At 38.3% G+C, this 14,345-nt stretch overlaps 2 protein-coding genes across 8 annotated transcripts; one reads left to right on the top strand and one right to left on the bottom strand.

The window, feature by feature from the left end:
• Positions 1-642: 642 nt before the first annotated feature.
• ppih (peptidylprolyl isomerase H (cyclophilin H)) lies at positions 643-14,185 on the bottom strand. 2 transcript variants are annotated; one of them, XM_071475737.1, is made up of 9 exons: positions 13,984-14,185; positions 6,732-6,796; positions 6,554-6,577; positions 4,463-4,507; positions 4,284-4,326; positions 2,263-2,355; positions 1,873-1,960; positions 1,733-1,773; positions 643-1,163 (listed from the first exon to the last, which is right to left on the bottom strand). In XM_071475737.1, exons 1-9 carry the CDS (start codon positions 14,047-14,049, stop codon positions 1,095-1,097), a joined length of 534 nt encoding a protein of 177 aa, XP_071331838.1. In that variant the 5' UTR covers positions 14,050-14,185; the 3' UTR covers positions 643-1,094. The 2 variants fall into 2 exon arrangements, with proteins under 2 accessions (XP_071331838.1, XP_071331839.1); XM_071475738.1 differs by lacking the exon at positions 13,984-14,185 and adding an exon at positions 8,450-8,519.
• LOC139620337 (probable G-protein coupled receptor 160) lies at positions 7,331-12,469 on the top strand. Of its 6 annotated transcripts, none has more exons than XM_071475733.1 (4): positions 7,331-7,685; positions 7,991-8,133; positions 10,118-10,207; positions 10,322-12,469. In XM_071475733.1, the coding sequence occupies exon 4, from the start codon at positions 10,373-10,375 to the stop codon at positions 11,462-11,464; it is 1,092 nt and encodes a 363-aa protein (XP_071331834.1). In that variant the 5' UTR covers positions 7,331-7,685; positions 7,991-8,133; positions 10,118-10,207; positions 10,322-10,372; the 3' UTR covers positions 11,465-12,469. The 6 variants fall into 6 exon arrangements, with proteins under 6 accessions (XP_071331834.1, XP_071331835.1, XP_071331830.1 ...); XM_071475734.1 differs by having other exon boundaries at positions 7,991-8,148; XM_071475729.1 differs by having other exon boundaries at positions 7,991-8,946.
• Positions 14,186-14,345: the final 160 nt, after the last annotated feature.

Below are 14,345 nucleotides of genomic sequence, written 5' to 3'. Positions count from 1 at the left end.
GGGGGCTTGGATTTGTATGGATGGTTGGGACAAGAAGAGGTAACCATAAGTTCAGTAGAGGATTGCTTGGCACTGGAGTGTTTGCCTTCAAGGACTCTCATGCCTTTCATTGTAAAGTGATTCCCTCGTCTGCACCGTGGCAGTAAGACTGAGATCAAGAATTACCCACTATCACTTCAGAATTCAACTAGGCTGTATATCTCTGCACGATCCTTAAATGATAAATACAATCTCTTTCGAAACTAAGGACTGTGAGGAAAACATCCCTGCTTTTTGTAAGGTCAGAAATACATGTAGAGGAGAAATGACCAAAAACAATGCATATTACACCGGATACACAATGTTCTTAAAATGCAGAGTTGAATTCAGAGCAGTTTCCAACCATGGATATGAGACTTCTTCAATATATATTAAGAGACAGATTTAAAAAAATAAATAAAAAATTATAAATGGATAAAAAAGTGGATCAAAGTAAAAGGGCCTGATAAGAAACTGGTTTACAGCCATTAAAAGTCCTTGTAACGGTATGACTGTAACAAGGACTATTATTTGTGGAGAGAACATTGACCATTAATACCTTGAAATAGATTGTATAAAAAACTGAAGTGCGATGCCCCCCCCCCCCAAAAAAAACAAACAAGATCACCTCCAAAAGTTTATAAAAATGTAAAATATTTTATTGATGATACACAATGTGACAGTCATGTGTTATTGTGACAGGATATACAAATTGTCTCCATTTGTAAAAGGAAAAACATCAGCAACCATGCTGAACACAAAGTTTCACAAAATGAATTTCAAGCCCATATATAAATTACACCCTGTCAAAACCAACACCCACCAGAGATGTGAGTCATCTTATTTGGGTTTAGATGTAGCTGTCAACCTGGGATTGTTATACATACTCAGAAAATGGTCAAAATTATGTATTGCTGAACTTTACAATGTCTTTCAATGAGCATTCTGAGAGAAGGCATCCACACAGGAAAAATATGTGGGTTTATATTTGCTGAGGACTATCAAGCAACAATTGGACACCGCTTCATGTATACAGAGGTTGTGTAGTTTTTACAATGCTGTTGTGAGAAAGCTGATCACATCTCTCCACACTGTGCAATGAGGATGGGGAGTTTGGGCTTGTTGTTGGGTCCTGTGGGGACATTCTGTTAAAAGGCAGGAGCACAAATTTAGAACAAAAAAATTTTACTTTAAAACGTTACACCCAACCTCATTTAATGAAAGTGTCACTGGTTGGATTTCATTCGCAGGTAGGATGCCTGCTATCAAATATTTGTGACACACGTTTTAAACATCACTCTGAAGATGAAAACATTCAGGACAGGACATCAACACATTCTGACAATGATCTGAGAGATGAGTGAAATAATTAGAGGACATATAACAAATCACTACATAGCTATATAAAGAAGACAAGGTCGTCTCACTTTAAACACAGTGTACGAGTGTTTATAACCCAGTATAGGAGTATTTTGCTGCTTTCAATCAACATTTGTATGCTTTGTTTAAGCTTGAATGTTTTCTTGTTTTCAACATAATGAATGGGCCCCCTCCTCTCACTTGCTCAGTTTTTTGTCAATTTACAAATTAGTTTAAAATGTTTATTTATTCCTGCCAAAGGAGGAGGAACATTTGAACCATTTAAACCAATACATGTTATAATAATAATAATAATTATTATTATTATTATTGTAATGTTCAAATTAGTTTTTACCTCAATTTTTCTCATGATCAGCAAACCATCAACCACTTTTCCTGAAACACAAACAAGACAATTAAACTCTGACACATCAACAAGTGAAATACAGCTCTAAATGAATATGAATGCAAAATGAATACTGTAGACTTACTCACCAAAAACAACATGCTTCCCATCTAACCAGTCACATTTAGTACAGGTAATGAAAAACTGACAACCATTTGTCCCAGGACCACTGTTTGCCTGAAATGCAGTGTTTGGGAAGATAAAAGGAAGACTTAGACTACTGAGAAATAATAGCAGTTATAAACATATTAAAGCCAGAGTTAATTCACTTTGAATGTATCAATCAAAAGCTATTGTCTATAGAGATTGGGGTCAATCCACTTTGAATGGATTAATCAAATCCTAATTAACTTTTTATTTTACAGGATATACAAAATGATTATAGGTAACCCCCATGTTGATTTGACTGAAGTCAAAGTAAATAGACCCTTTTGTGATTCAGGAGTGTCTAACATCAGTGAATTTATCTACATACATACCATGGACAGAAGACCAGGCGCAGAATGCTTCATCCTGAAGTTTTCATCTGCAAATGGTCCTCTGTAGATGCTGCATATACCAGTTCCATCACCCTTGACAAAAGACAAACACTACATAAGACAGTGCTAACAGAGAAAGTGACATTTAACACACTTAGCAGTGCTGTAACCCATCATGTCCACCAGAGGGTGACACACACTGCTGATTAGTTCAAGTTCAACTGCACAACATCATAGGAAGATTTATTGACATACACCAATCAGCCACAACATCAGGACAATGATTATCTTGGCAGTGGGTGGGATATATTAGGCAGCAAGTGAACATTTTATTCTTGAAACTGATGTGTTGGAAGCAGAAAAAATGGGCAAGTGTCCACCCCCAATAGCTCCCACAATGGGCATGTGAGCATCAGAAATGGACCACGGAGCAATGGAAGAAGGTGGCCTAGTCTGATCAATCATGTTTTCCTTTACATCATGGATGGTTGGGTGTGTGTGCGTTGCTTACCTGGGGCCGTGGAGGCCGTGTGATGCTTTGGGCAATGTTCTGCTGGGAAACTTTGGGTCCTGCCATTTATGTGGATGTTACTTTGACATGTACTTTGACCAAGTACACCCTTTCATGGAAATGGTAATCCCTGATGGCAGTGGCCTATGTGCCCTGCCACACTGCAAAAATGGTCCAAGAATGGTTTGAGAAACACGAGTTCAAGGTGTTGACTTGGCCTCCAAATTCTCCAGATCTCAATCCAATCGAGCATCTGTGGGATCTGCTGGAAAAACCCAGTCCGACCCATGGAGGCCCCAGCTCGCAACTTACAGAACATAAGAAGGCTTGATGCCAGATACCATAGCATACCTTCAGAGGTCTAGTGGAGTTCACACCACGATGGGTCAGGGCTGTTTTGGTGGCAAAAGAGGGACCTACTCAATATTAGGCGAGTGGTCATAATGTTATGGCTGATCAGTGTAGTTTTGTAGGTGCATTAAAGAAGTGTGCAAAAAGTTGCAGTGATCACGTTAGCTCAGTTTCTACAGCGACATAGAAATGTTTATGTTGTTGTCAAAATCTTCCTTTACCTCCTTTAACACTAAAATCTAATAACATTGCTACCCCCAAGCAGTAATCCTACCAGGAATTACTGAATTTGCATTTACCTATTTTAAGCACCCACATGTGCTTTAGCACTCACAGCAAGCAGACATGTATTGTTTCCTCTGATCATGAGAAAAAGAACAGTTGTGGGTCTGGTGTAACACATGTGAGTGTTCTGTAAGTTCTCATGGTTTATTGTAGCCTCCTAGCCATATATGCAAACGAAGACATATTGTGCATCCGGAGTAGTATTCACAGCGCTTCACTTTTTCCACATTTTGTTATGTTACAGCCTTATTCCAAAATGGATTAAATTTATTTTTTACCTCAAATTCTACACACAATGCTCCCAAAAGTTTGCTTGAAATGTTTGCAAATATATTAAAAATAAAAAGCAAAGAAAATCACATGTACATAATTATTCACAGCCTTTGCCATGACACTCAAAATTGAGCTCAGATGCATCCTGTTTCCACTCATCATCCTTCAGATGTTTCTACAACTTGACTGGAATCCACCTGTGGTAAATTCAGTTGATTGGACATGATTTGGAAAGGCGAAACACCTGTCTATATAAGGTCCCATAGTTGACAGTGCATGTCAGAGCACAAACCAAGCCATGAAGTCCAAGGAATTGTCTGTAGACCTCCAAGACAGGATTGTGGCCTCCACTATTCGTAAATGGAATAAATTGGGAACCACCACTTTGTCATTATGGGGTATTGTGTGTAGAATTTTGAGGTAAAAAATGAATTTAATCAAATTTTGGAATAAGGCTGTAACATAACAAAATGTGGAAAAAGTGAAGCGCTGTGAATACTTTCCGGATGCACTGTACACGAAACATTAAACCTTGAATGGTTTTCCTACAGATGTGACAAGAACACTAATCAGACAGCAGATGAGGTGTGCATGTACTTACATTTACAAAGTCCCCTCCTTGTATCATAAAGTCTTTAATCACCCTGCCAATGAACAATTGAAAACATCACTAAATTCAGAATTGCTGAAGTAAAAGCTCACCTTAGGTAGGAAACTGTTATACAAAAACACAGACTTAGCCAGGCAGCCTGACCGTACAAATAAAGCCATGTTATGTACCTGTGGAATGTGCAGCCTTTGTAACCAATGGGGACTCCATCCTTCCTGTGGGACAGATATTTGAAACAGTAACAGTAAAGACAAAAACACTGTATTGTATTACAAGCTATCGCCTCTCACAAAGCAGGCTTTTCTCTTTATCATTTAAAGGATTTTGTTGAATTGTAGCTGACTGAGGTGTTCATCAAAGTGTTTGACAAGCATGAGGGGCATTAGAGACAGCTCATTAGACTGTTTTTTTTCCTCTGTTTAGGGTTTAGGTTTCGAAGTTCTTATAGTAGGTTATGGCTCAATGTTTTCTGCCTCACGGGGTGACAAGGTCATATGAAACCTTGTTTAGCTATATATTACAAATCATCTTGAAAGCATCTGTAGAGAATTTGGACTTAAGGCACAATGAGAGGCCCAAGTGGAGCAAATTGTTTTTATTACGGCATATACTGCATTTCAATGATCTTTCTTTTTTTTCTTTTGTTTTTCAAATTTCAATTTTGGATACAATACATCCTGCTGCACTCCTAGCTGAACAATACCGTCTCTGATCTGGGATCTGTACCACAAAGCAAGATTACTGGGTTATCCAGAAATCTTAACTCAGGTTTTTCGGTATCACGAAGCTGGCTGACTTTTAATCGGGGTAGATCACCATGGTAACTTATGTTGTATGGCTAACCTGCTCTAGCGCAGGTTTACTTCAGAGGATCAGATCGAAACCTGTCAACAGGCCGACCACATCAGATCCATGGAAAATCATCAATAACCCAACATCCTGACATGGATAAAAGCGTTTACAATAAAGTAACATATAATAAATAGCAATAGATCTTTTTATGGGTCAGGGAAGTCGTTTTGCTGTTTCAGGCTTTCCATGTGTTACTCTGGTTTTAAAACAGAGCTTCTAACAAACAAAGGGATAGTTTACTAAACTAAATAACCACGTTACGACAATTATAGCTGTATTCTTTCTTTCTCGGCAGGATTCCCAATAGTTGTCACGGGCTGGCTCAGGGAATGGGACAAGAAGGGAGTCTTATACTAAAAACAAACAACTTATTACAACTAAAGGTAACACAAAGAAACAATGGGGCATGGAAATCAGCAAGTTTAGCCATGAAAGCAGCACATGGATAACTGGCATGAGTGCAGTGGAGGTGTTGTATGTGCAGATGCAAAAGATGGCAATACAAAGTGAATATCAGCAGTTGGAAGAGAGAGCAAGTCAGCCAGCTTTTATAGTCTGGAAGGCCCAGGTGAACAGCATCAGCTGATGACCCTCCCATGTCAAACCAATTGCCTGCTGGGCAGTTTGACATTATCTTTAATTTTTTATATCAATCACATATTCATTTCTTTGTCATCAAACAACTTATATACTAAAGACCCTTGTAATAATTCCTGCACTTATTTACAGTATATCCCTAACCTTATTTAATATTTGGAAAGTATTTCTGGTGTTTATCCAGCTCCTTCTCATATGCTTGTTATGTGACCATATTGTTTACATTTCAGTTGGTGGAATTCTGTTCTAACTGAATTTGTATGCAGGTATCACTGTTTCGTCTCATATCAAGTACTTCAATCACAGTTCTAACAATGTAATTTCTCATGAACAGCTCCATCTCTTTTACATGAACATGTAAAAGGCAAATAGGTAAGCCCCGGGTTACCTGAGCTAGTTGATACCCAGCTTTGTGATACCAGTTATTCAGGACAGGTGATATTAGGCTCAGTGAAGCCAGATAAGCCCATAGAGTCAGGCTAAGCTGGACTCGCTTCATGATACTGGTCTCTGGCTCTTTGACATGCACACATGTAAATACCCTTTAAAGACCTGATTAAGCATATGGGGGCTGTGGCTCATAGAAACCAATTGTGTTAATCAGGTTTCTCCATATGTCTTAACCTCATAAATGTAAAATTGATTATTTAATTTCCATGATTCAAATATCAGGATGCTGACAAATGCTTGGACTATCAGATTCTGCACTCTAAAAGTATGTGAAGATGCTGCGTGAATGCATGACCTCACTATGCAAAATGGGGAAGCAGTGTTTTACTATCATCAAAGAATACAATCCTTCACTGCCTTACCTGAACTCTCCAGTGCAGAACTGCCTGTAAAAGATAATGAAGAGCTTTGAAAACGATCCATGTTAACATATATACCTCTGACATACAATTTTTTTTAAAAAGAAAAAAAAAAAATCAGAATGTATAAAAAAAGAGTATGTGATCAAATAGCAGACTATGATGCAGACTTTCACCCTACCGGAAATTCTCTGCTGTCTTGGGAACCACATCAGCAAACAGCTCAATCTTCATCCGTCCGACATCCTGGAAAACAATTGAACACAGAAGAGAAGAGAACAAGAGATATCCAATTAAGACAGAAACATATAAACTTAAAAATATGGGACAACAGAAGTGATGAATGGAAGCTAATGATTGTTGCTCCTGGAGGCTACTCTGTGACACTGACAACCTAATCTGGATTTACCAGCTATGCTCTGACTTTAATGGTATCTCGCTCGAGGATATGTTGTACTGATACATACAGTACCACTTCTATTGAATTACTTCTCACCTGTCTTCCCTCTGTTTTTTGCCTCAAGTACATTGACATGTTAGTTTATTCCTTTTACATCTTTCAGTTCTGTTGACTTTGCTGGGAACATCTACTCTATTTTATTTTAACAATACAAGCTACTTTGTCCCATGTCTGATGCCATTTCCCAGTGGTCAAAGCATACATAATAGAAATATGTAAATGTGAGGATGCCAAAATCTTGATGCAAAACACTAGTTGACACAAAATCCTCTGTGAGCTTTGTGTGTGTGTGTGTGTGTGTGTGTGTGCATTCAGCAGCACACCCCGGCTTCCCACAACCCAGAGAGACATGAAAAGTGGCCGACTGTTACAACAACATCAGTGTCTGTGTGAAAACAAACAATGAGCTGGTGTAAAAAGAGTGGTTTGTCCTCGTGACATCACGGCACAACTGTCCCTTCCCTCCACGCGCACCACTCACTGTAAGAACAAGCAGCAATTCGATCTCCTGTGTTTGCTACATATACAATCCAGTATATTTATAATATTTGAGCGATTAAATCAAACACTCAGTGTGTTGACACGGAACAAACATCAACCACAGAACATTTTATCTGTTGAGGGTTTTCTCTGGCTGGAGTGTGACGTCCTCTGAAGAGAGGTGCCTTACAGCAGGTAAGACAGCATTTAACATGTAATAAAACTCATAATTTGTAATCATCTATACATACATTTTAGTGTCTACATTTTGAATAATTTATATTGTTTACTGAGATGTTTGTGTTTGATTTCAAACATCACTTAAAATTCTTTAAAACTGAAAAAAAAAAAAAAACGTAAGGAAAATGAGAAAATGTATCAAGAGCACTGAACTGATGTAGACACATATTAAGGCTGAGGGTTTCACTTAACAGCCATGTTTAAAAGTACAAAGTCCAGGAACAGCCATATCTAACACACCCACTTTTACTCTCCTGCAGCTTCCTGTACCTGTAAGCACATGGACCCTTCCATATATATTCACACCGACAGCAAACGGTCGCACACAGCAAACAAATCAAGCCAAGAACCTTTGACAAACAGTGAAAGAAGATTTAACAGTCACCACCCCTTTACCTTACACGTAAGTTTCTGTAAGGTATGTGCATGTTTTGCCAAACACTCAGAGGTTCATTTGTGACTATTTCTGTTCATTAAAACTTCTCACTGTTTAGCAATGGCCTTACTTCTACTGGGCAATAGTTCTCTATCAGTGTTTAACAGTGGGCATTTAAATCAACAAATTCTTACAAGCTATTTTTGGGTGGTAAGTCTACACTGTAAAAATGACAAATTTCATGTTATGCAATATGAAAACATTTTAAAACGATCATTACACATGCTTTAATACTGTAGCAAGAGGCCAAGTATAGTTGGTGATAACTTCTGCCTGTGCTTACCTTTCAACAGACTGAGCTGAGGATTTCATTAAAAGCATAGTATAACAGCTGTTTTCATTACAGTCACGAAGACAGTATTTGTAAGATCCTTTGGCCTCCAACATTCAATACCTGACGCAGTGTAATTGTATAGGGACATGGTGTTCGTGAACAAAACCAGTCACAGGGTGTGGTTTCAACTAACAAGCATTGTTAGGGTTACTCGTCACCGGACATGTAAATCGACATAACAAGAGGCAGTCACCTCTGGGGCATATGGGAAGGAAAACAAGCAGGTTTCCTTGAAGACAGCAAAGGCGTGTCTCTTCAGTTGTTTGAAAGGTGGAGCCATAAAGAGAAGCTTAAACGATAACTCCACCTGACAGCAGTCATGCACCTGCACTAACCAGTTTTAATGAAAGCACGCAGAGCCTCTAACTTGCAGTGCGAGGCAAAGTTTAAGCATCTGGATCTCTACTGATTCTCACTGGACTACGATAACCCTGAAACCCTGAAAGGTACGGGCTACAGAGAAGTGTTTTATTTTTTTACTTGTTGAGTAAATACTGCATGCTTCAAGTGGCAGAACAAGCTTTACCTGCCATCAATGTTACAAGTAATGTGGAAATTCAAGATGGTGTGTGTGTTGCTGGGATGACCAGCCACTGCATACCATTGCTTTAACAATGTAAGTGACATGAAACTGACTGTACATAAAAACAGGAAGTCAGAATTGACAGTTTTGAAAAGAAAAATGTTTTCATCTTTAGTTTAAATATAATATTTTCAAGAACCAAAATGTCTTTCAAAACTGTAATGACAGAAGCCAAAAAGAAAAAAAATCTTTCAGAAAAATAATCACAAAAAATGTGTAATTGTCAGTGTACTAAACTGACAGCAAAAGATGCTGATATCAGCTGTGTTTTCCTGAGGTAGACAGTGATCAGCGTTTGTCTACTTTCAGGCTTTTCCTCTTAGGCAGAAAAGTAGGAAACAAACATGGAGACAATTCTACCAACTTCTCTGCACTGGCAATACAACTTCTTTAACTGAACAAAGGTTACGATTACACTAATCTGGTGAAGAAATAATGTACTATGCATTTACCAATCAAATGTGATTGTTCAACCTGCACAAATTTGGCGAATACTTTTATTTCATCAAGACAAAGTTTTATGAAAGAAACACATTAGTCAACTGTGTTAGGATTAGTTAAATTTAACTCAGCTTTTTTTAACAATGCAAATATCTCAAAGGAATCGAAAGCAACTGGACTTGGTTATTAGTCTAGGAAGACGTTTCGCCTCTCATCCACTCCTTTGAGATACTATGACCTGGACAAATGAGAATATTCACAGGCTTATCCAACAATGCAAATAATTTCACAACCATGCAAAAGCAGAGTTTTTGGTGTAAAGATTCTAAATTTAAGATGAGAAAAGGTATCAAAATTTTCTACATCTATCATTTGGTGGAGTGATAAGTGTTTTCCACATTGTTTTATAGCAGAATTAGGCTATCTCACCTGAAACAAAACACACTGCTAACATCAATATAAATGAATACCCTTTTATAAAATATAACAATATATATAAAAAAGGGCAGAGGCACTTTTTCCACACAGCAAAAATCATTCTAATTAGTATGACAGTAATTGAGGCTGTCATCTCCTGACTAAATTGATCACAGGACAAGACAATTGGCTTCCAAGTTTAGCTAAACAACTTCCTGGAGGAAACCCTGATACTTAATCAACCATCTCTTTCCTGCATGATCAAGGTTTGTTGCACATGCATAACCTGTCAGTCTCTTTCATTCATTGTTTTTAATTAACTGGAGTCTATTGTTTGTATACCCAAAGTTCCTAACAAATCATACCTTGTTTTTTTACAGCTTTTCCTAGAGCACCTTGACACTGAACTGAGCACTGCTGCAATAACTTAAATGCAGCCAGAGACTCTGTCAACTAGCGACTCCGTCAAAATGCTGGCCATTGTGGAGCAATGGGAGAAGATTTCTGGCTGTCATACAGACAACACTGAGAAGTATCTGTTACTTCTGCTTTTCAAGTTGGGACTGGATGCAATGGTCTTTTACCTATGCTGCCGGAAACTGCATACCTCCTTTTTAAACATGTGCAGCATGTCCATCATCCTGGCAGAAGTGTTGGCAGTATTTTGTATCACTGCTGTGTGGTTTCTCGGGGTTGAAAGGTCTCTTGTGTCAACCTGCTTCTTTTTGGCTCATACATCAGCAACATTTGGAGCGGTGCCACTACCCATGATATGCCTGGGTTTATTCGACTACTGTATAGAAGGCACCAGCATTGGCAAGCAGAGCACCTTCAGCAAAGTCCTCAGGAATGTGGTCTTGACATTGCTGGTGTGGATGCTAGCTGTTATTTACTCCCTTAGTCCTGTGAAAGCTAAGCTGATAGAACTGGATTATGCGACAGGGATAAAGGCTGTGGTGTGTGAAGTAGAGGAGTCTACACTGGTCCCTTACTTCAATTTGGGGCTTTTCACCACAATAATTTTTACAATGCTGCCCTTTTGGTCAAGAATTTCTCAGTGGGTGAAAGAAGCTGACAGGATATCTGAATTGAGGGAAGAGCAAGAGAACCAGAGAAGTGATTTGTTCATCTCAACCCCCTCCACAGAGACAAAAAGTGGTAAGGAGAATTGTCTGGAGGAGAGCATCCGGCCACGACCACCTCTGTGGTTCAGCCTAACTCTGGGCTTTACTACAATTTGGATGCCTTATCTTGTAGTATCTGTAATTTGTCTGGCCTTAGACTATGGTGTACCTAGCTACATCAGTGTTAACCTTCTGTGGTTGGAGTGCACCAACAGTTTACTGGGGGGTGTGGTGTTCTGGGTAAAGAGCAAGTCACTTGGGCCATACAGCCATCTTCCAGAAAATGTGTGTTTATGGCATGTTTACTGGCATTTGAGCAAAGGAACATGGCAGCAGCAACTCCCTACAGGTGTGTTTAACCCATCAAAACGGAAGAGAAACTCTCTTCTGTACGTGTAATATAAAAAAGTCCAAGAATAGTCTTTACATCACAGACCCTAACAGCCTACGGTGAAAATGATAACCATGATACAGGGGAGTGCATTAAGACTTCACGAGAATGAGTGAACAGTTCACCTATGTGAATGCTGTGACAGTCGAAAAGCTTGGACACAGAAATGCTGCATCTCTCATCACTCCATCAGTACATGCACAAGTTCCCTGGAGCAAGAATTAAATGGGAAAACTTTGGCATTGACAAGAGACTGTGACTGGATGACTAGATGTAATTCTTTGAAGAGTTGTGCAGCAAAGTATTGTGAAAGACTGTGGCGATCATGCTAAATTTTTGTAAATATTTACAAAAATCAACATAGATTTTATATTCTGAACATAGATTTGATATTCGGATCTGGTTCCAGGAATATTCTGATTTTGATTTTCCAGATTTGTTTGTATGTTTGTAATATATCCCTATCTAAAGATAATTGTAGACTTCAGGGAAATGCTATGATGACTAAAAATTTATATGTTAGTTTTGACTACCCCAAACAGATGTGATTTTTTTTTTTAAATGCTTCTCAATAAAATATTCTAACTTACATTTCATTGTTCTTTCACCAGACTGACAGACCCAATTTTGTCCTTTCAGCTACATGAATCTAATATGTATTGACCAATTCAAAGAGGTTCAAAGTTCAATCTTGCCCGCGATGAAGGTTGTGTGATATGATCAAAAAGCTCCAGAACAGCTACTTAAAGGACCTTGTGATGAGATTGTTGTCTAACCTGTTATTTGTGAGGTCAAGAATGGACTTGGAACCTGAGCTTTTAACGCAGTGTCCTAAAAGTGCTAAGGAATTTTAAGTGAGATTGTCTTCTCAACCCATCTGAAGAGTCTGAGGAAATATAGACTTAGAATTAGCTGTTTGCGTCTTTATCAATTAGTCATAATTGAAAATATAGGTCTACTTAACTATAGTGTTTACAAACTTCAATGTATTAAAAAGGCTTCTGTCTGTGCTATTTTCTGTGCTCTTACCACTGGTTTTGAATGGGCGGGGATTAGTTTGGAAAAGATGACAACAAGCCAAACAGATGAATTAAGTTTGCTAAATGCACTGAAACATTGAGTAAACAGGTAATTTCTGAACTGAGACTAGGGCTGCTTAGATAAAGGCAAAACGTGTCTTTTTTTTTGCATATTGTGCAGTCCTAATTAGGATGGTTGGAACAATGTCATGACAAGACTGATGTTCACACAGGAACACAGCTGGATGACAAAGTAACATGAACAGAGTACATAAATGGGGGAAAGTAAAATTTCATTTCCTTTAGTTGAACAAGTGCAGCCAGGCAAGATAAAAAATAAATAAGCTAATACTAAACATTCTACTTAAATATTAGGTCAAACAAACTGCTGTTAAAACTCAGAAATTCAAATGTAGCGTGTATCATTCACAGAGAGGTATGTGCAGTATGTTGTCATATAAATACTGTATATGTTGTATATACTTGGAAACTATCATGACAGTAAATTTCTACATTTCTGAGATAAACTTCGTTTTGTTTTTTGTTTTTTGACCTAATTTTACCTTTTTACAAAGGTAACTCAGACTTCATTCCTCCACCCTTTGCCTCAAAAACACTCCACCAGCACCACCTGCTTCACCACTCAGTCATATCAAATCTGTCTGGAACATACTGAATCTAAAAAATATTTAAAGCAAGAATAAAAATACATTTAAATGTTTTTTTTTAATTAATTAAATTTTGCTCTCCTATTAACTGCAGGGGGACTGCAGTTCATTAGGAGAATATATTTGGTTTGGAGACCTTACCTGTTTGTAATTTTTGTTCTTCCCCACAGTTAAGCAGCAAGGCCTGTTTTCACAGAAGCCTATACTTAAAACTGTAGGTCAAGTTCAAATTTAATGGTACATTTAAAAACGTGAAGCTAACACAGACATTAGTCTAGTGATGCAGGATTCTGCCAAGTCCACAAGTATGGAGAATAGAACTGGAAACTTGAAAACAAATATACTGGATTTGTTCATATTAACTACTTATTTAATTTCTTATTATACTAATGGCAAAGATTGGAAAGATTTTTTTTTTTGATGCAACTTTCTGATGTGGTTTCAGAGATTTTTTCTGTTTAGCTCCGTGGGGCCCTGGTTATAAACTGTGAGATCAGCTCTAACGTAAGTCTTGAATTATTACCAATAAACAGACATTATGTGGCGATATTACCTACCTATTCAAAACCATAACCCCCCATACCGCCATTTCAACCATCGCAATCACGCTATAAGACGCTCATCACAATACGACCCGCTGGGAGAAACGTAAACTATGGATGGTTATATATCAGATATGTATATTAAAGGGAGAAGTTTAAAACACCACCAACGTCGTTCACTGGATCACACCTTCTAACCAAAACGAGACATCATGGTGAGATTGGTGAGATGTGGAAACGTTGGCTCAACGTTAGCTAGGCGCTAAAGTCAGTTACCCAAACTCATTCTTCTACTCACCTGTCCTCCAATGGTGATGTCGAAGAAAACTATAGGGTTGTTGGGATTTGTTGGCACAACAGACATTGTGACAATTTCTTCGCTTTTTAAAGATTAAAATATGCACCGTGTGACTGATTTTGCCCAAGTAATTTGAACATCCAGTATGTGCGCCGTTTGGACATACGGTGGCCCTGAAGAGACAGTTTACGGGTCGCAGGTCGGGACAAAACAATGCAGTCCCGAAAAAGCGCTACAATAAAAGCTTGGTTAATTTTGCAAAGGTGCCGCCTGGTGGTGGCGTAACTTCATAGTTGAGCTTTGTAACAGGAAACCAAATGTTGCTGTTAAAATAAGGTAACTTCGCGTTACTTGTGCTTTTG

The sequence above is a fragment of the Trachinotus anak genome, unplaced genomic scaffold, assembly GCF_046630095.1.
Source record: "Trachinotus anak isolate AG129_WGS33_773 ecotype Australia unplaced genomic scaffold, CSIRO_AGI_Tana_v1 ptg000004l, whole genome shotgun sequence".
Lineage (NCBI taxonomy): Eukaryota > Metazoa > Chordata > Actinopteri > Carangiformes > Carangidae > Trachinotus > Trachinotus anak.
This window is presented reverse-complemented; position numbering and strand designations above follow the sequence as displayed.

What these genes read in the sequence shown, in the direction of transcription:
- LOC139620337 (XM_071475733.1), top strand. Translation starts at nt 10,373, where the DNA reads ATGCAGCCAGAGACTCTGTCAACTAGCGACTCCGTCAAAATGCTGGCC.
- ppih (XM_071475737.1), bottom strand. Translation starts at nt 14,049, where the DNA reads ATGTCTGTTGTGCCAACAAATCCCAACAACCCTATAGTTTTCTTCGAC. An exon ending in AAAGGCTGCACATTCCACAG is followed by an intron (nt 4,327 to 4,462) that starts GTACATAACATG and finishes GTTCATTGGCAG; the next exon opens with GGTGATTAAAGACTTTATGA. An exon ending in AAGGAGGGGACTTTGTAAAT is followed by an intron (nt 2,356 to 4,283) that starts GTAAGTACATGC and finishes TCTTTTGTCAAG; the next exon opens with GGTGATGGAACTGGTATATG.